Source organism: Artibeus jamaicensis, unplaced genomic scaffold, assembly GCF_021234435.1.
Source record: "Artibeus jamaicensis isolate MK-2021 breed Jamaican fruit bat unplaced genomic scaffold, CSHL_Jam_final contig_3174, whole genome shotgun sequence".
NCBI classification, from domain to species: Eukaryota; Metazoa; Chordata; class Mammalia; order Chiroptera; family Phyllostomidae; genus Artibeus; species Artibeus jamaicensis.
Window position 1 is genome coordinate 4,933,560 of NW_026521738.1, and position 20,953 is coordinate 4,954,512.

Sequence of the window (20,953 nt, forward strand, 5' to 3'; positions counted from 1 at the left end):
TTGAGAGATGGGTGGAGGTTCCAGTCAAGGAAGAAGAGCTCAGCAGGAGTGGGTCTTGTCGGCTTTTGGGGCCCCTTGAAAAGTGAGGTCTTTACTTCAGAAGCAGAGGAAGCCATTGGAGGGTGTTTAAGTTTGGGGGAGGGGAGTCGCTTGAGCAGACCTGCACTGGAATTCTGCCACGAAGAAGAGAAAGGGCTGAAAGTGGTAGTTGCGAGATCTGTTAGGAGGCTCCCAAGGCGGTCCAGGAGATAGACAATGGGGGACTGGTCTAGGATTCTCCTGGTGGAGACCAGTGGATTTGATAGCTGTTTAAGAGATGAGAACACTGGACCTCTGGTTGTATTTAAAAAGTGAGGGAGAGGAAGGGAAATATACATGGGACTCCAGGTTTCTTGGGAGTCAACTGGGTGGCAGGTTGGGCTGCCTGCACAGCTGGGAGCGGTTGGTACGGAACGGAACAGGTTTGGGGAGTAAAGAGGACTTCCTTCACAGGGATGAGTGCTTTATGCAGGTCACTATGTTGGAGGAAGAGCACTCCAAAAGCAAACTCTGTTACTGCCTTCCAGAGCGGTACCAAAAAGAGATCCCAGCAATGGCCGCTGGAACAGAGTACTCTCCAGTGTTTATTTATGGCTCCGGTGGTGTTCACAGCAAAGGGCTCAGTCCACTTGGATGTTCCTGACAAATGTCTGTTGTGTGACTGAATGCCTCAGGACAGGTTCCAGGGCAAATACATCCCCCAGACCTTTACTCAGCACATTACTGTGTGTCTAGCCCCAGATCAGGGTTCAGTGGAAACAACATAGGGGCAAAGGTCAGCCCTGTCACTCAAAAGGTGCACACACGGGTTAAGGAGACCAAGTGGCCAAACGGAGACTTATCGGAGGACCATAGGGCAGGGTGACTGGTAATCACCCCAGTGGGAGTGGCCAAAGAGGTAGGCAGGAGGGAGTCGGTGCCCTGGGTCCCACTACTGGGTAAGGTCACAGAGGAAGAAGGGAAAAGGTAGGCCTGACTAAGCCCTGACCACTGCCGAGGGCCAGGAAAGGGAGAGAGCCAAAGAAGGGGTCACTCAAGTGCAAACAGCAGCGCTCCTGGGAGTCTCGCCTTTGGTGGCACCCTACACCGGCAGGAAGACCCCCATGTTACCTTAGACACCTATGTGCTGAGATGGTTTATTTTTAAAAGAAATTAAAGTTATATTTTAAAACAGTAGAGGCATTTTCTCAGAAGGCTCAGGGACACAGCTCCTTAATTATCAGCGAAGCTCGGTGCACCACCTTGCTGGAACCAGTTTCTGTACTACCACCACCATCGAAAAACAACAAAAACCTCGCGGTACTGACCTTTGTACGTTTCCTTTCTTTCTGCAAACTTTTCTGTCCACCTCCGTAGTCCCCCACCCCAGTTTCACTTCAGCGAAGTCTCTCTGCCCTTTTCCTAATAAAGTCCATTTCCTAGGTTCAACCGAGGTTCGAGGGAACCAGGGCCCGGGCAAATGCAGCTGCCCAAGCGGTGGGAACGGCCCCTCCCAACCTTTAGCCCAGCTGCAGGTTCCATCCCGGTCTCCGAGACCGAGAATGACTTAGTGACGCCCCGCCGGGGGCCCGGGAAGAAAAGGACCACCTTCGCGGTGTCCCAAAGAGCCTGAGAAGGTCACACAGAGCCAAGCGCTTGGCAGAGCCTGGGCTCGGGTGCGGAGACTCTGCCGAGGTCACAGGGAAGGAGGCTGGTGCACGCTCCCCGGGACGTTGACCCTCCCAGCAGCCGCCTGCCCCAGCAGATGACACAGCGTTTCCCCCGCACCCACCCGGCTCTCCCCGCAAGTCCTCGCTCCATCCCAGGCAGGGAACCAGTCGACCGACTAGCTGCGTCAGCGAATCACCCGCCAGAGGGGACCGGAGTCAGCAGGCCGCAAGCATCCCTCGGCTTGTGGCCCTGACCCGTGGCGCACAGCGGACCCAGTCAGGGTGTAAGGCTGGGAGCGTGACCGCGAGACACAGATGATGCCCGGAGGCTCCTCCAGAAACTCGCAAAGACTGTCAGTCCCCAGCCGGGGAAAAAGTCAAAAGGCATCTCGGCCTCGGCAACTTCTCATCCAGACCATACTCGAACTTTCCGCCCCGAGTGGGCAGCTACACAGACCAAAGCGCCCCTGCAAAAACCGCTGGGACCAGTCAGTGGCCGCATCCCCGGCGGCCGCATCCCGGGCCGCGGGGAAAGCGGCCAATCACAGAGCACCTCCGGAGGGAAAGGCTGGAGGGCGCGGGCAGCCGCAGAGCGACGGAGCCGAAGGCCAATAGGGAGCCAAAGTCAGAGTCCTCGCCCACCCCGCTGACCAATGGAAAAGGAGCTGCAGTGGCCCAGGTCCCCGAACCAGCAGCGGCAGGTTTCTGGGTGGCCGCGGGTCCGAGACCCTAGGGCTAGAGGGGGTTTTTGAAGAGGAGTTTGCTCCTCCTCCATGTGCCACCCGCTGACCCTCAGACCACAACCCGATCCTCACCTGCTGGAAGCGGGGTTTGCCCAGCTGGAAAGGAGGTGCATCGCTCGAGGAGCTAGCGGCACTTGCCGCTGCCGCCGATGTTGTAGTCGCTGTATCCGCCATGGCCACTGACGCCCGAAAGCTCCGGCCCTTTTAAAATGTCCCTCCTCGGCCCCCGCCACAGATGCCTCTTGTGATTGGTCTTAAGTGACCGCAGCGAACAGGAGGCGCAAGGTGTTGTGGGGTGTGTAGTTTTCCTCGTCACGACACTCCACAGCCCTTGACTGCAGATTTGCACAGACGAAGACCTGGATTTGGTTTCCGGGCCGCCAGTTTTGCTGTCCGGGAAAACTGTGTATGTACGATTCTTAAGATCCGGACTAAGAGAGTCACAGAGCGCCCCCCTCGCTGGTTACTTGCCCCTAGAAGTTTGAGTTTCTGTAGTGAACTTCGCTCCCGGAGTTGCAGCTCAGAAGAGCCCAAGCAGGTCCAACCCAGGATCGGATGGGCAACTCCAGGGGGAGGAGGGTTAAAGGCTTTCTGCAGGGAGTTGCACTGCGGAATATTCATGCAGTTTCTCTTTTACCCTGCCTCTCCTTGTGCTCTACAGCCATCCTAACAGTTCCTGAAATACGCTGTGCCCTGCCCATGACCCATGACCCGCAAACATTCTGTACCCAGAAAACTGTAACTTTTTATCTTTGCCTGACGCTAGCTCTCTTTATGGCCTCAGCCTAAACATTTTCCCAATCCATCGCCCTACTTCCACAGAAACCCACTACATGCTCCTATGGCACCCAGTTTTGCAGCCCTTGCGTTTATTAGTTATGGTTTTGAGTATCTGTCTTTCGTACTGTAAGGTCCAGAGGGCAGGAGTAACTTCTTGATTCACTAAGCCCGCAGTGGGGGGGGGGGGGGGGCAGGCAGGGGGTGTGACTGTTTAGGACCCTTAGCAGCCTCCACTTTCTTTTTTTTTTTTTTTTTTGCCAAGGAAGATCCCTCCCGCGGCTAATTCCTAGGCAGAGATCTGGGAGTGGGGTTCAGTGTGGTTTATCAAGCACTACACAAGCTTTAGGGGGCATACTGCAGAATGTAGGGCAACACACCAGCAGGGATAATGGACACAATGGGGGAAGAAGAGGGGGAGTTGCCTGTTTCACACAAGAGGGCAGTAGAAATATTTGGTTTTGACCCTAGGGAAAGCTACTTTGGGTCTCCTTAGTCTTGTGGTTCAGTGTATGGTTGGCTCCTGCCCGCCCGGTATTTTCTGAACAATGCATGCTCTGTAGCAGTCAGTTTCTCCTCATCCTCCAATGACTGAACCACAAGAAAACAGACTTGCTCTAAAGCTGGACAGAGATTCTAGCTAGCCATGAACCATTTGTACCTTGGGTTTGTATCTTACCTTTTCCTACTAGACTAAGTGGTTTGAGAGTAGGAATCAAGTCTTCTATCCTCTATAAGATATTGTGGTGGATCCCCACAGTACTTAATATATGTGGTGTCCTGGGAGTGAGAAAGACTGAGTCCTGGCCACCCCTGGGCAGCCCTGTGCTGCTGCCCTGATGTGAGGACAGGGACAGTGTCATCCAAGAGTCCATCACCTGCCTTCTCCCCCAGAAAGCCTGCTGCACATGCTCATCAAACCAGGAACACAGCAGAGCCACCTGCAGTCTATGAACTTTTTATTCTTCGTAAAGTGCTCGAAACATGAAGAACAAGCTCTTTATAAACAGGAGTTACAACTAGAAAGACAAACGGCAAAGCAGAACTGTGCCCACTCCCTGCCCATCCCACCTGCAGCTCTCTTCCCACTTGGTGGCCAGGAGCAAAACACCCAGCAAGAATCTTGGGCTTCAACTCCAAACTCTTCCAAAGACATCCCTGACCTGGGCGTTCTGGAAGCCCATTCACAAGGATGAGTGGAAGGTCAGTGTCAGTGCTGGGACTGAATAGAGCACAAAGGGACACTTAATAGAGGAGTGACCCCATTCCCTCAGAAGTGATACCCATCCAACCCCCAATGATGTCCAAAACACATGACCGAAGTCCTAGGTACCTGTGGACTCTTTCCTTAGCTTTGATGAGTATTCCTTAAGGTAGATAACATTATGGGGGCTCTCCCTGATATGTGGGGCTCCTGTGCTTCATCCTGACAGAAGACATCCCTCACAGAGCCGATCTCCTTCCCAGGCTTTCTGAGTGATCCCAGAGGAGGTCTCACCTCACCCCAGAACTTTGCCATGGCAGGGTGCCCCAAGCCACCAAAAGTCCCTGGCAGATGCCATGGGGAAACCTGCTGTCTTTCTGCAAGCAAGTCAGGGCTGGACCAAAGGACAGATACTCCATTTCAAAGTGCACTGCAGCCAAGCCAATCAAGGCCATGGGGCAGAAGGGGCAGGCTGAATGGATGGGAGGACAACAAAGGCTTTTTCCTAAGTATAGGCAAAGTGGGACCTCCCACCTCTAGAATGTAGTTTTTTTCCTCCTTCAAACCTTCCCCTCAGTTGGTACTGAGGGAGTAAGAGAAGACAGCAGGTAGGTTAAGGGAGTTGCAGCTTGGCCAGACCCTAGGTTAAGGGAGTTGCAGCTCGGCCAGACCCTTAGCTGAAATTAACTCTAGGGGAGGACAGAGCACGCAGCAGGGCTGCCCCATCCTCCGTTTCCGTTCCCGGGGTCCTGTCAGACAGAGCCCCCTGTGCTCAACAGGGAAGGAATGGGGCGCCAAACAGGGGGCTGGGTCTACAATCAGTGGCTCATGACCCCACCCACAAAAGGCACATTTTAATCAGTTTCCCAAAGTTCAAACCCTATAGCAGCAGAGTTTTGACATCTGAACAGGCAACAAGAACCAGGATGGAGGCTTGATCCTCAAACATAAACCCAAAGCCCCAAGGCCTGGAGGGGCCCACACCTTGGAGGTAGGTGAGGAGGTAGTCTCCCCATACCTGCCCAGCTCTCCACACATTCACACATGACACTCACAGAAAGGTCAGAACAACAGCACACAGAGTGGCCTGGAGAACACACATTATCTCCCTCCATCCGCACCACATTTGCTCCACAAATAGCTGGAGACAGACAGACTCAGGACACCGCAGACACGACACTAGACCAGACAGTCTCCTTGCTCTCCGGGATGTGAGGCTGAAGAGCAGGTGCCTGGTTCCCCATAACTCACAGACAGATGGGCAGCTTCGTCCCTGCCGCAGCCCTATAATACGAGGAGCCCTCCAGGGGCTGGAGGGAGACTTAGAGGACAAGGGTTTAGCTGGGGAAGAAAGGGCTGCCCATCCTGTGGGGTAATAAAGTATGTCTTCATCAAATTGCAGCTCACCCCTGCTCTGTCTTGAGGGCTAAATTCTTTCCAATTTCTGGAGCTCCCTAAAGCTAAAGGGTATGAAAATAGGTGGGTAAGACCCATTTCCAATGGGAGTCCAAAGGCCCTCCTTCCAGCAGCCCCAGCTGAGGCAGGAGGGAGGGGGAGCAAGGGGCGACAACAGAGGACAGACCTGCCCCAGGTGAGGGTGAGACAGGAAGGAGTAGGGAGGGTTTGAGCCCTGTTTGATGAGCAGTGGGTCCATGCCAACTCTCCTGGGGGGTGCCGGCTGAAGAGGGCTACTTGGGGGGGCCGGGGGGGATCTGCAGCAGTGTGGGTGAGGTCTCCATGATCCGCACCAGCAGCCGGTCAATGTAGCTCTCCAGCTCCTGGACATGCTCATCCCGCTGGCTCAGCTCCCGCTCCCGCTGCAGGAGCAGGCCGATGAGCTCGTCGTGGGTCAGATGGTAGTACTTGGCCGACTGGTCCAGCACACCGGAATCCTGAGGTCAGATGGAATAAAAGTGAGCAGGACACCCTCAGGCCTGCCTGCCCACCTGCCCTCCAACACCCCAGTCTCCTGGAGCCGCCTCTGTCCCTAATGGCTTCAGGGCCCCGGTGTGAGACCAGGTCTGCTTCTTGCTTTGCCCTGCCCAGCACCCTGTTTCTGACCTCAAGACACCTCTCTCCACAGCACCACACATCTGGTCTGATCCCCGGAGCATCCTGCTAGGCCTCACCTTCAGCCTCTTGGTGTCCACAGTCTGGCTAATCTGGGAGGCCAGAGCCACAGGCTGAATGCTGCCAGATGTCACTGTCTTCAGCTTCTCCAGCCCACTGCTCAGGGCTGTGCTCAGACTGGAACGGGGCTGCTTCCTATCGGGGCTGCCCTCCACAGGGGCAGCACTGAGGGGCTTCACAGGGTGGGGACTGTGGAGACAGACAGGAGATGGTTATGGGGAGGGGTGGGGAGCACAGGAAAAGGTGGGGCCACAGGTCTGCTGGACAGAGAAGATGGCCGGCCCTGTGTAGCCCAGCCCCAGGGCAGCTGTGCCCAGCATTCCTCAGCACCCCCCACCACCCCTCACCTGTCACTGCCTCAGATGACCTCGCCTCTTCACAGGGACAGCGGAGGCCTCCCACAGACTCCTCTGCACCTATCGATACCCCATCCCTGCCAGGGCCCCCTCCGCCCATCTTCCCTCCCTCCCCTTCCCAACCTTTCTCTGGTCGAGGTGGGTGACCAACCCTCCCAGTTTCCCAATTTCCCCAGAACTGTGGGGATTCCCAGGACATGGGACTTTCAGTGCTAAACCCAGGAAAGAGCTGGGCACACTGGGACACTTCGTTGCCCACCCCTCCCCACTGGTTGCGTCCCCTCAGCATTTACACTGACTCGAATAAAACACTCCTTTAACGCTGTGCTTGCCTGGCTACCTCCGTTGGTCATCGCCACGGCTTCCGCCTTCCCACTCGGCCTCTCCGGAGCACGGGACTCCGTTCTGTCTCTGTAAGTTCTCACCTTCACTGACTCCTCCACCCGCAGGACAGGATGTCAGCCCCTCTGTCCCATTACAAGTGCTCCTGCAGAGGCCGCTCCTGGCCTTCCTGACCTCTCTGTGGAACTGACTCTCGGACCATTCCTTCCTTTGGGCTGCTCTCCCCGCTGGTTTTCCTCCAAGCCTTTCTCTGGTTTCTCAACTTCTAATGGCCTCTTCCCAGTCTTAACTCCGAGTCGGCCTGGGGGATCTCTCCCCTCCACCTCCTCACAGCAATCTCCAGCCCAGACCCCCGACCTGAGCTCCAGACCCACGCAGACAGTTCAGGCTGGCTTACTCCACTTGGGGTACGTCCCAGGCATGTCACCCGCCATGCCTGTTCTTCCCTGTGCCCCCCTACACTCCAGCAGGGAAACATGCACTCTCTCACCCTTGAGCTCTTACAAAAGCTGTTCCTCCGGCTGGAATGCTGCGCCTTTGTCTGTGGGCCTGCTAACTCCTACTCAGTTTCAAAGCTATGCAAGGCTACTTCCTCCAGGCAACCTTCCTGATGCTCCCAGGCTAAGGTGACCCTCCCTCTGGGATCTGCCACCAACCTGGACCTGTGACAGTTACCCAAGTTGCGAGCATCAGGCCCCTAAACCAATTAACCTACCCCTATGGGACCTCTTAAAAATCATGCCTTCAGAGAGGATTCAGACCATTAGGAAGTAGGAAGCAAAATGGCTTAGGTCAAGGCCCTGAATCCACTGAAGAAGGGCTCACCCACATCCAGGTCCTCAGAAGGCCATGGACTCAGGCGCACAGGCGGGGAAGAAGGGCAGGGAGCCCAGGAGGGGCAGGCAGTAGGGAGAAGAACGTATCTCCATCTGTCCTCCCCTGGGAGTCGTGGTGGGGAGGGGGTGTGACTGCAGCTCTACTGCCAGGTGTGGGCTGTGCTAGGCTGGGGGTGGGGGGGGGGGGGGTGGGGGGAGCACCAGCACGAGGCATACAGACACCTGAATGAGGGTCAGAAGTCCTGGGGTCCTGGTCTGATGCCCCCCTGCTTCTGAATGACCCTGGACTATGGAGCTCTCATGACCCCATCTGAGAAAGAGGGACAGCCTCATATGCCCATCCACTTCATGACGTAAGGAACATGCCAAGTACAGACATGAAGTCGACTCTGAAGAGAATTAAACTTCTCAGCAGTGGTGAGTGTAATTAGAAGTGCTGCTGGACTACAGCAGGGCCAGCTGAGGACACTGGGGGGACTGTGACCGGCTCCTCTCCCACACCCCCGGGGGTAGCCTCACCACCCACCCCTGCAACAGCAGATGAGGCAGCCCAGACCGCCTCCCGGCCCCTCTCATCCACCCGCCCTGGCCCCTGGGCCTTCCCTTCAGGGTTCACTGCCGTCTTCCCCACTGGGTTGCAACCCCTTGGAAATACAGGGGGGCAGCAACTTTTGCCTTGCCAGGTGTTTGACACACAGTGGATGCTCGGTGAGTGTGGATGCAGGAGCCAGGGACTGGGGCTCACGGAGCCAGGGCTGGAGCCTCTCCTGCCCTGCTCCCTCCCCACCCCCACACCCCCGCCCACGGCCCCATACCCCACCTGCTCTGCTCACCAGAGGCAGCAGCCACCTCTGCTCCCCTCACTTCTTCACTCAACCTCTTGGAGGGTTGCACCCCTTTGGACTTTGCTGCCCCTGCTAAATCATACCCTATCACCCCCCAGTGACTTGGTCACCCCTCATCAGCCACCCGGTAAGGTCACAGCCTCCAAATTCATCCAAAACAGATTAATGCCACAGTGACCATGGCTACACAAGCAGCCACTGTTGACTTGACACCATCCTGAGTGCATGGGAACCACCACGAAAGCACAAACACAAACCAGGGAACCATCTGCGAGGCTAGGAACCCTTTCTTCTGGGGCCACATATGTGGGAAGCATTCTTTTTTTCCTCCTTCAGTGGCATCTCTGCCTTCCTCTCTGACCTCAGTACGGGGCCTGTGGCAGAGGGCTGTCGCTGAGGACAGGAGGGAAGTGGGACATCTGACATGCTAGTGGCCTCACTCTCAACCCCCTTCCCCAGCTTACCTGCATTACCTCTCCCCACCCCATTCCTCATCCTCCCATATTTCATCAGTGTTGTCACCCCCATAATCCTGGAGTGTGTGGGGGCACCTGCTGGTCCCAAAAAGGAGGAGGTTTCAGAGCTGGTACCACAGAAAGCTCATGTCTTCAAAGCTGCTTTGGTCCCACCTGGGTGAACAAGCCCCCAGCCACTCCTGGGGGAGGGCTGAGGCTGGCCAGTGAACGCCTCAGTCCTGGAGCCATACTGCCCGCTTCAACCCCCTCCTCCTGGAGAGTGGTCTTGGGGTGGCCGCTCACCTGGCACTGGGCTGTGGCTCCTCAGCTGGTCGTGTCTCCAAGGGCAGAAGCACAAGCGGGGAGGCTGGGGTGGCTGCAGCGTGGTCCTCCCCAAGTGGGGTGGGGGAGCCCCCAAGGGGGGAGGCTGGCTCCCCAGGGGGCGGGGAGAAAGAGGTCAGGGGCCAGGCTCCAGGCAAAGGAGAGCACGGAGAACTGGGCCCCCTGTGGCAGTGGCCGGCCCGGGGCGGGAGAAGGGGCGGTGGGAAGGCAGGTTCTGGGGGTGTGGGCAGCTCTTCCGGTCCAGAGTGAATGGAAGATCCCCTGGACTCTGGAGGGGATGTGGAAGGGAGGCTGGGGGGATCTCGGCTCCCCTGAGACAAAAAGGGGTTCAAGGCATCCTCCTCCAAGGCCCACAAGTCAGGCCGTTGGGAGCTGCCCGGCAGGGGCCCAAGCTCCTCTCCTGCTGGTTCCTGGCTCTGGGCCTCAGAAGCCTCAGGGCCTTCTCCTCTCTCCAGAGCCCCCCAGATCTGCCGGCTCTGAAAAGCTATGCTCTCTGAGTAAGAGGGTGTAGGGGCAGGACCCTCAGGGCAGCTGGAGGGCAGAGGTGAGCAGGGCCCAGACACAGGAGGGCTGCCACCCTCCGCCGGCTCTTCTAGGCTGGGCTCCTCCAGCAGGGTTCCGGAGGAGCAGCTGTCCGACTCTGAGCCCGGCTTCTTGCCGTCCTCACTGGCCTCCCGGGGCCCAGCACCCAGTGCATTTGGGAAGGTGTCTTCTTCTCCTGTCTCTGCCTCCCTGCCACTCGGCCCCACTGTGGCCTCCTCCTCCTCCTCCTCCTCCTCGTCCTGGTCCTGGTCATCTGAGGGTACGAAGAGGTGAGGTGGCTTGGGAGGCGGTGTGCTGGGCCGCTGCGCCTCGTCCAACATCCACTCGGAGCTGGGCTCTGGCTCTGGCTCTGGCTCCAGTTGGGGAAGCCCCTTGGGGCTCACGGGTTCTGGTGACTCTGGTTTCACCTGAAGAGGAGGCGGTTCATCAGACTCCCCCTGTGCGATTGGTGAGGACATCTCAGCTGCAGGAGAAAGGGTGACCACGTCCCAAGGCCAAGAACTGTCAACTGTATCAAGCTCCTGCAAAAGCTGGCTCTCGCCTCCGGAGGCTTCCTCATCCTGGCCCTCGGGGGCATCGTCTGGGCTGGGCAGCCTCTCCCACACACCGATCACTTCTGGGGAGCTAAACACGGGTGTTGCACTGCCTGCTGGGCTCTGCCCTGCTTCCCCTCCTGGGGCCGTCGGTTCCCGGTCTGCTCCGGAGTCTGAGGCTCGTGGGTGCAGCGAGGCTGACATAGAGGAGGACAGCCCAGCCCCTACAGACCCAAGAGGCCCCGGGTCCGCAGCACCCAAGTTCTGGCAGTCCAGTCCCAAGTCCAGAGGAACACTAGGCTCTAGCCACACGCTGTTCCCACCTCTTCCTCCTCCCCCAGGGTCCTCCCAAGGCTCGGCTGCCTCCACTGTCATGGCCCGGGGGTCTGGGTCTTGCAGCCCAGTCTCCTCCAGCCCCACTCCTGCAGGGGCCAGGATCTTGCTCCTGGCCTCTGGACGCAGCCTGCTGGCAGCAAAGACGTTGAAGGTGTCGTCCCACTCAGGCAGGGCTTTCCCAGGGGAGGCCAGGGGAATGGGGCTGGCCCTCGAGGCACTGGGGAGAGAGGGAGCAGGTGAAGGAGAATTTAGTGCTATGTCGGCTATGAGTTCCTCGAAGAAAGGGTTGCTCTGCAAGGAGGTGAGGAACGGGTTGGTGAGACCCAAGAATCCAGACGGGGTGGCTTCAGGGGCTACGGTGGTGGCAGCGGCGGTGGCGGTGGTGGTGCTGGCGGCAGCAGTGGCAGCGGCAGGGGAGGCGGCTGCAAAAAGGTTAGTGCTTAGCATGGGAGCAGCGGTGGGAGCAGGAGTGGGGGGGCCCGGAGCACAGGGGGAGCAGGGGAGGTGGTGAGGAAGAGCAGCTGGGTCTGGTTCTACCTGAGGAGACACGTCCAGGCTGTGGAGGGAGACAAAACCGTGAGCCTCCTGGTTAACGCCAAGACTGGAAACGCCCCTGGTGAACACCACACCCCCTGCCCCCCACCTGCCTCTGGAGGAGGTGCCACATGCCACACAGCTGGGTTCAGGCACACGTGTGGACCAGGGGACAGAGGCAAGACCCAACATGTAGCATATACTGGCCCCCACCCAAGGAGGAAGTTGCTGCATAGAGTTCATTCAATCTTCACCCCAACCCTGGGAAGCAGTAATCCCATTTACAGGTAAGATCTGAAAATACTACTGGACACCTGAACTACACCTGATGAACCAATCAGAAAGTGCCTCACATCCCCTCAAGGACTGAGAGAGGAAAGAAAATGCCAGCTGGCTTCAAGGGGATAGACACCAGAGAAAGGCCAGCCTCGCTGTCTGGCTGGACCGAGCCAGCACCAATAAGGACATGACTAGCTTCCCCTGACCCCTCACCAAAACAGGAGGTAATGACAAGCTGCCATCAGTCATGACAAGGTGTCAATATACAACTGTGCAAGGAGGACAGCAAGACACTGCCGAGGACATCAACCGTCAGGCATCCACGGGGACTGGCACTGGGCAGGCAGTTCCCCTCACCAATGACACCCACAGACCAGCCTTGAAAGCAGCCCTGCTGGGGAGACAAAGGCTGGGATGTGGACCAGAGGCAGCAGCAGCAACTAGAAGTCAGCAGGCGCCTCCCAGCGTCCCCCAAACAGATCCATGGCTCCCCTGGGAAATCCAAGCCACGGCAGTGAACCTGCACTCCCAAAGCACTGGAGAATATTTGCTGGCCTGCAGCTGTCCCCTTTGGGGTCCTCTCTGGGACAGCACATCTCCTGCCCTTGCACCATATCTACAGCAATCAGCTAGCTGACTTTAGGGATGTGGGCAGGGGCAGACTTGGACAAGGGGCAGACTAGGGCTCTGGGCTTTGGCAGGGTACGGCCAGCACACAGGCATAAGGCCAGAAGGACAGGCAGGGCCCAGCACTCCGATCTGCAGTGACCTGCCTGTGGCCTGAGGCTGCCTTGGGATTGACCCCATATGTCAGACCCAGATTTCCGTGGCCTCACCTACCACCTAAGCCTCGGCCCCGTGCCCCACTCTAAGCCCTAAGACCCCTGCCCACGTGGGAACACTGTGGGGGACTCCCAGGCATCCATCCTCTCCACTCAAGCTGCTGCTTCTTGAGGGGAAATCCTGCGGGCGGCCCACGAGGTGGCAGAAGTCAGGCTTTACCACTCAGCCCACTAGGGCTGCAGGCTGGGACAGAAGGGCATTTGGAGAAAGAGGCCAAGAAGTCTGCAGCTTACCAGGATTCTTCTAAGAACCAGGGCCCCAGACAGAGCAGACCCCATGCAGAGCTGGGGGGAGAGCTGGGCAGAGGCAGGGCCAGCATGCCCACAAACAGCGGGGGCAGGAAATGGGAAGGAGTCAGCTCGACCAGCACCAAAGGTGGGCTTCCCAAGAGTCTGCAAGTCTGGGAGCCCCGCCTCACAGGCAAGACATGCCCAGGTCCCTATTCCCTGGGTTTCTCTTAAGAATCCAGCTTCCAGAGACTCTCCTGACCCTATTTTTGCCCTACAATAACCTAGGAGGTAAAAAAAAAGCCCCACCAGCTCCCACCCTACCTGGGCTTTCCAGGATCACTCCACCTCTAGGGTCACGACATGGTGATGACACCATAAAAAGGAGAACACTGGGCCCAGAGTCCCAACACCTTCGGACATCCCTTCCCTTCATTTCAGGCAGACTCCAGGGACGAGGCACATGCGCCTGCCTTGGGGACCAAGGAGAGCAGTGTACCACCACCACATGGGTCAGGACCCTGCCCAAAGGTGCCCCCCCCCCAGCCACTGCAGCTCCCACATCAGAGACAGCCAACCCTGCCAGCAGGCCTCAGTCCCCAGGCACAAGGGTAGGTACTCTGAGCCACCTCTTCCCCCAGTCTCCTTTGTGACTAGTGGCCAAAGGGGCCTGAGGGGAGAGAGCGCCATCAGCATTAACTAGCACCAAGCTCAGCCACGGCCCAGCCCACTCACCCTTGTGGTTTTGCAGGAACCTGGTTGGCAGTCAGAACTACAGGGCAGCGGAGCGGCAGGGAAGTCGGCTGGGGCCCCGGGCTGGGCTGGCCTGCCTCGCTGGCTCCCCAGAGGCGCATACAAACCGGTTGGTATGGAACCGGGAACAGCTCTCCCTCGGGTAAAGAGCCCCAGGCGCGGCCCAGCAGGCTCAAGGCTGGATGAGCTCCCTCTCAGAGCATCCCGTCCGTCCCTCCTACCCAGCAATAAACCGCTCCCCCAGGCCTCCCTCACCCTTGCTCCATGACATGCACATTCTGAAGGTTCTCACTTTAAAACGTGCCCTCCCTACCATTCCGCCTGGCACAGATCAGAGACATGTTCCCATGTGTCCTTGGCTTTGCAGCTCATGCTCTGAAGACAGACATAAACACCTGCATCCCAGAACCTGCCTCGCCAGCCTAGCATCCTGTCACCGCCCCCCGCCCCAAGCAGTGGGGGCTTCAACATAGGCCAATGCATCTTCTCTTTTAGGACCAAAAGCTGGGGAAAGAAAGCAGGAATCTAAATGGCTCTCCCCCTTCAAGGTATGGAGATAAAACTTCAGAGCCTGCAGGAACCTGTGAACGGTTGGTCGAACCTACCCTTTAATGCAGGAGTCACCTATTTATTCCAACAGCCCCATCTCATGGAACTGCTGGGCAACTCGCCCCACTGCTGGGCCACCTCCATAGCTGAAGGCCAGAACCCACTGGTGGACAGCCCTTCCTTAGACTGAGATGAGCTCCATGTCCTTGCTATTTCCACGCATCGATCCCAGAGACAGCATGTGGATTTGCAAAGGCTCTCTCTCTACTGGGCAGTCCCTGAAAGGCCAAAGTCAGCCAATGTGCCCTTCAACCACCTCTCCCAAGGCATGATCTGCTGCCGTCACTCTGAGATGTGCCTGGATGGCCAGGAAACGTGTCCAGGAGACTGGACACATCCTCTCCCATTGTCTGGGCACAATGAGGTAACACAGTGGGGCCTTGTGAGCTCTAACTAGGGAAACCATATAATTTACCTTCCAGACCAGAACATTCTGTATAGGGTACAGGGACACTATTAGCCACGCCAGAAAAATGGGTACAAACAGGATGTATGGCCACACAGTAAGTCCCTGGGCACATGGCGCTTATTCATTTAGTCCACTGAGAATGCATGCTCTCTTGGTGGCCGCTGCACACGCTGGGCTCGTGGGGACTTTGTTCACCACCCCTGGTGTGGGGCTGGGGTGGAGGCAGAGACCGTGAAAGGCCACAGGACACTTGCCTGTGTGTTATACCACACTCCCCCCACTTAAAATAGCATTCGTGTTCACCACTTGTTCCCCCGCTGCGCACAAAGTTCTATGGCCAGTGTGACAGCGGGAGGGGGAGGGGACAGAATGGCCTGCCCTTGGGGAGCTGCTACTCTAAAAGAATTAGAAAGGGAGCCCTGGCTGGTGTAGCTCAGTGGATTGAGCACGGGCCTGCGAACCAGACAATCACGGTTCAATTCCCAGTCAGGGCACATGCCTGGGTTGCAGACCAGTTCCCTGCAGGCCAGTTCCCATCAGGGGACGCACAAAAGGCAACCATACATTGATGTTTCTCTCCCTCTCTCCTTCCCTTCCCCTCTAAAGATAAATAAATAAAATATTTAAAAAAAAAGAATTAGAAAGGGAGGGACAGACACAAAAAAACCACTGTGGCACTGGCAGGGCTAACACCCACGGTCCTGTCAGTCCTAAACCCACACTAAGTAGCCAGCCCTGCAGCTCAAAAGGGGCAGCTCACAGCAGGACTGGTGGGTAGGGATGTGTCCACTGGCCCAGGTGGGGCTTGGTGTCTACTACCAACACGCCCCTTTCTATACAACACACACACACACACAGACACTCTGATAGGGGCCTAAGTAGCAGCCACAGGACCCAGGACCCAGCAGATGAGGGCCAGGTCAAGAGGAGCAGAAGGACAATCTTTTCAGCCCTTCATACCGACCATTGTGCCCTCTCTTCTAGCCACCACCGTCTCCAACAGCAGCTTTTTTCTGGTTACCGCAGGGCCAGCACGCACTGCTTCTGGCCTCTCCGTGGGCCACCAGTGCCACCTGGGAGCACTAGAGGGCGCCGCTGCCCTTCCCAGTGAGGAACACCCAGCCATCTGCAATTGCAGCCCCAGGGTAGAGGCACCCCAAACCTCTGGGCCTATGAACAGGCTCCCCGTGCCCCCAGCTGGGGATCCTGCAGCTACATTCAGTCAGTCCAGTTCTGGGTGTTTAACCTACAGCTTCCCGCAGTGAGTCAGCACAACTCTCATACTCTCCTCAAACGCCCTAGGCAAGCCTTCTGACTAAGCACCAACAGCCATTTATTCCAGGCCAGCTTTCCTATCTCCTCCAGGCACATAGGCCCAGGGTGATGCTGATGGAGCTCAGTGGCCAGGTGTCACGCCTCTCTAGGCCAAGCCACTTTACCCAAAGAAAAGCCCCCCCCACCCTGCCCAGATGCAGGGCCACGGAGCCTGCCCTGGCAGATGAGCCCTAAGGAGGGCAGGGACGCCCGCGTGCCCTCCAACCAGCTGAAGGCACGCTCAGAATTCAAATACAAGAAGAACAAACACCTCAGCTTCCTTTCGTCCTTCAGTGATCCAACCTCTCTGGGCCCTCAAAGGCCATTAGGAGACATGGAGAAACAGGAGCAGGAACACGGAAGCTGTGAGCAGGAGCAGAAGCAGGGACAGCTCCGGCTTCAGCATCGCCGGAGCCGTGGCCCAGGGGGGTCTTGGCCCAAAGCTTGGGCAAGTGCCTAGAAATGACTTCACAGAGAGCTGTCCCCCAGCATCTGTCCTGCCCCAACAAAGGTCCCAAGATGTCCCACGGATGACAGCACTAACCCCATGGTCTGGGCCTTTCTGACCCTGGTCCCCTGCTGCTCCCAGCAGCTGCCCCATCCAGGCCTCTGCCACCTCCCTCTCTTCCTGAGCTTAGCCTGGGCCCATCCCTTCCCTCCTGATCTTCCTCTAGGCCACAGGTCACCAGCTGTCCCCTGGACGCTGGTGGGTAGGGGCTGAGCAGCAGGGGCTGGGCAGCAGGGACTGAGGGGAAACAGAGTGGCGTCACCCAGAGGCCGATCTGCCCCCATACACCTGTTCATGAGGCCACCAGCTGGCCAGGGCCCTAACAGGGAAAGGCCCTGCATCTCTCTCCCCATTCCTCTCAGTAGACTCAGAATTTCATGGGGAGAGGAAAGGACCAGGAGTCCAGGAGTCTTCTCCTTCACTGGGAAGAGGTTCTAGGGACCTTCCTTCTACCCCATCACTGGACCCTTCACCTGCCACGCTCAGGCTCCCCACCCCACCCCCTGCCCCTGTATCCATGGAGGGGCAGGGCAGGCCTGCTGAGAGGACAGAAGCAGTTGCCCTGGCCACACTGATTAGGGTTGCCATGGATGCTCCGATCCGGGGCTGGCCTCACGCCTTTGAGAGTGGGGAACATATGCATCTCTGGCCTGGGCCGGGAGCCCCACCCTGGGCCCTGCAGGACAATTATCCAATAGCCTTCCAAGGCTCAGAATTAGAAAAAGGCATAGAGGCCAGAGTGATGGTGAGGGGCTATGATACTGTGACTTGAAAGAAATACATGTCTGGTCATTCAGATGCCTGAGTATGTATTTCTCACATGTGTGTTCTTCACCCACAGCACCTGGGCCACAGCTTTCAAAACTCTTGAAATCTCCTGAGTGGTAATAGCAAGGGAGCATCTTTTGTTATATTTGGTCTCCTGCCCTCAGTTTCTGAAAACACTTTAGAACCATAAAGGTAAAATGGGTGTGTGTTATTCAAAACAAACCCCTTTCAGCACAACTGGGTTAATGAGCTGACTTTTGGAAAGCACCTAATGGGATGGGGGCTGGTTGCCAAGGGAACCAATGGGGAACAGAGGGTTAGAACTTTCAGTCCCGCCCCAAAATTCCTGGCTGGGAAGAAATTGGAGACTGAATCAACCACCAATGGCGGCCAATGACGTGATCGCTCACACCCAAGTAACAAAGCCTCCAAAAACCCGGGAAGGACTGGGAGGGCTGCCTGCTGGTGAGCACCTGGAGACCTGGGGGAAGTGGCCGCGCTCAGAGAGGGCACGGAAGCTCTGTGGCTTCCCTATACCATGCCCTACGCGTGTCCTCCGTCTGGCTGTTCCTAAGCTATAGCCTTCTATAACGAACCTGTGATCTAGTAAGTATTGTAAACTGTTTCTCTGAGTTCTGTGAGCCACTCTAGCAAATCAATCAAACCTAAGGAGGCAGTTGTTGGGGGCTCCTATGGTTGGCCAGAAGCACTGACTTCCAACAGGCAGCTGCAGTGGTGGGGAGGGGGAGGGCTGTCCTGTAGGACTGAGCCCTTTACCTGTGGAATCTGATGCTGTCTCTGAGTAAGCAGTGTCAGAACTGAGTTGCACCGTAGGACATCCCTATTTTGGGACTGGTTGCATAATCCTGATTGGTACCAGAACCCTCTTCCGAGCTCTGTCCAGGGCTCTGAGCTAAAGGACCCCTGCTCCCCTCTTTTGGGTGGGACTAAGCACGTTCAAAACAGAGCGAAATCATCAGCACTTGCCAGGCCTCAAGACCGAGAGACCCGGAGGGGGCCAGAAGCCAAGGTCCTCCCAGGACAGAGGATAGGTTACAGATATCAGGGGAGCTGCCCCAGCCTCTTGCTAGAGTGGGGGAACAACTAGAGGCGGGGTATATGGGGGAAGAGGTGGGGGCATCAATCACTGGACTCCCCTGTCAGAGGGAAGAGATCAAGCACCAGCGGGGCCGGTCGGGGGAGTCTGAGGTACAGTCTCCAGTCCCCACCTTTTTACCTGCCAGGGCTTTTCCTTACCTTGAAGCCAGAGGACAAGGGGTAGAAGGTAAGAAACAAAGCATTCATACAAATGGTCTCCCTGCTTTTCTCCTGTTCCTCCCCTCCCTCAGGGTGTGAGTGGGCCAACTTATGAAGCAAGACCCACCCCTGGACAGCTGTACTCCTCAATCCACTGGGCCCTCACGGCACTGGGCCCTTGAGACTCACCTGCCTCCCAGTGCAGACAAAGAGCCTTGGCTTAGGGAGCGTCTCACTGAGCCGTGCAGAGCCAGGGCCCCAGCAAGCTGCCTGCGGCCCACATCGTGGGCTCCGTCCTCCCGGCCCTGGGATCCAGGCTGCAAACACCCCAGCGTCCTCCCCGAGGGGCAAAGCTTGTCTTGCCAGAGACATACCTGGGTTTCTGAGTTGGTTCCTTGGCTTCCCTCAAGCCAAACCAGCTACTCTTGACCTTTTCCTCCCCACTGGATGAATGATGGGGGGAGGCCCCCGGGGTGGGACCTCCTTTTTCCCCCAGAGAACCACGGCGCCCCAACTCGCTCCGACTCAGCCCCTGATGGTGATGGTGGAAGAGGCCCATCCGGGGCTTCCGCTCCTCCTTCCGGGCTCCCTCCTTCTCGGCCACGGCCTCGGAGGAGGCCACCATGGGTGTGGCGACCTGCACTGGCCTCCCCTCTGGGAGCCGGGCCCCCTCCTCCTCTCCAGAGTGGCCGGCTCCAGGGCCCAGCCCTTTGGCCTGAGTGCTCGGCTCCTCCTGTCCAGGCACTGCCTCGGAGCTGCTGGCGCTGCGGCTGCCTCTGCCCCACACGTCTTCTGCAGGCCGAGGTCCCTCCTCGGAGGGCCGGGAGCCAGAGGGTAGAAATGGGCCTGAGATAGAGCTGCGGTGCCGCAGGGGGCCTTGGGGCTCCTCGTTGTAAATGTGGCTCCCATTGACACAGAGGGAAGAGCGGCTGGAAGCATCGAGGTGGCCCTGAAGGTCGAGGAGGGCCCGGGGAGGCGCTGCTCGCATCTGGCCAGCCTCGTCGCTATAGGTCCTTTTGTGGGTGAACAACTTGGGGGATTGTGCCGAGTCCCTCCCTGAAAAGGAAGCACATGCAGGGTTAGCATAAGGAAGACCAGCCCTGTTTCCCTGCCCAGGGCCTCCCCTGCTCCCTTGAGGGGAGAGCCCAGCTCCACTACCCTCCACGGCCGGGTCCCTTGTCGCTCACCCCCTTCGGTGGACAGCCAGCTGCTGCGGCTCGGGGAGCGGGTAAGGAGCTCGGCCCCGGGGCCCTGGTAGGCCAGGCTCCCGCTGGCCGAGGACAGTGTGCTGTCAGAGCCTAGCGACGTGTTGGACTGCGTCAGGGACGACTTGCGCAGCTTGTTGCGGAGGAAGAAGCCTTTGGCTTTGCCCATCTTGCCCAGGCTGCCCAGCTCGGGATCCTCCAGGGCACTGCTCGGGAGGATGGCAGAGGCGGATTCCAGGTCATACTTCTTCTTGCCCTTCATCTTGTCCTTGATCTTGCTAAAGGGGGACCGTGGCTTGTCCTTCATGGACAGGTCAAACATGCTGGCGCTTAAGTTGTTTCGAGTGAACTGGATGGTGACCTGGATCTCCCCGCGCTCCTTCTCCTTCTTGCCTGGCTTGGAGTGAAGGGAGTACCACCTGTGAGGAGACCGGGCGGGAGAGGGGATGTGGTGGAGCTCTGGGCACAGACGCGGGGCCTCCGCCAGTGCCCGCCACCTACAGGGCCCCTCCTCGCTTCAGGGGCCGTGACAGCTCTCACCACAGGCCCTGCCTTCCAGGCCACGGGCACAGCTGAGAAACTACCCAAGTTTTCCCTGGTGCAGAAAACCACAGCCTGAGTAGGAGAAGCTCCTTGGTGCTACCAGGCAGGGCAGGGCACGCCGTAGCCCCCTCCCACCCCAGCACCTTCCCCCACAACCCCATCCCCCTTAAACTGAAACTCTAAGGCTCAGAGGGGTGAGGCTGGGTCTGGGAAGGACTCTTACCTCTCCAGTCCCCTAACACGGACAGACCTGCCCACATTTTTCCCTGTTTACGTCATCTCCCCTGGCCAGTCCCAGCCAATGCTCTGCTCCGAGCCACCAGTTAGCCCAGGAAAGAACAGCTCACCCAGAGGCCCGGGGCCAGGAACACTAGTGCACATACACACACACCTCACCCACGCACTGACTCACCCCAGCCCTGACCAGCAACAGCCCTGCAAGATGGAGGAGTCGACCAGAGGGCATAAAGGAGCCTTAAGCAGGAAACTCGGGGAAGGGAAAGAGCACTCACATCTCATGAGCATCTACTGTGTGTTACAACGGAGCTCAGGGCTCCTCACCTCCCTCTCACTC

At 57.8% G+C, this 20,953-nt stretch overlaps 2 protein-coding genes across 7 annotated transcripts in view; both read right to left on the minus strand.

The window, feature by feature from the left end:
• SFXN5 (sideroflexin 5) overlaps nt 1-2,605 on the minus strand; it is a 100,955-nt gene extending 98,350 nt beyond the window's left edge. For all 4 annotated transcript variants that reach the window (XM_037126266.2, XM_037126265.2, XM_053663318.1 and 1 more), the window contains exon 1: nt 2,504-2,605. In XM_037126266.2, the coding sequence (XP_036982161.2) occupies nt 2,504-2,605 (102 nt within the window). The remainder of the gene's footprint in view (nt 1-2,503) is intronic.
• Nucleotides 2,606-4,150: 1,545 nt separating this feature from the next.
• The window catches only part of RAB11FIP5 (RAB11 family interacting protein 5), a 34,350-nt gene continuing 17,547 nt past the window's right edge, over nt 4,151-20,953 (minus strand). Inside the window, exons 2-6 of one of the 3 annotated variants that reach the window (XM_037126267.2) lie at nt 19,819-20,255; nt 19,006-19,687; nt 9,680-11,686; nt 6,542-6,731; nt 4,151-6,304 (exon numbers count right to left, since the gene is read on the minus strand). In XM_037126267.2, coding sequence (XP_036982162.2) covers nt 6,101-6,304; nt 6,542-6,731; nt 9,680-11,686; nt 19,006-19,687; nt 19,819-20,255 — 3,520 coding nt within the window. In that variant the 3' untranslated portion in view covers nt 4,151-6,100. The remainder of the gene's footprint in view (nt 6,305-6,541; nt 6,732-9,679; nt 11,687-19,005; nt 19,688-19,818; nt 20,256-20,953) is intronic. The other 2 variants (XM_037126268.2, XM_037126269.2) reach the window with 2 other exon arrangements.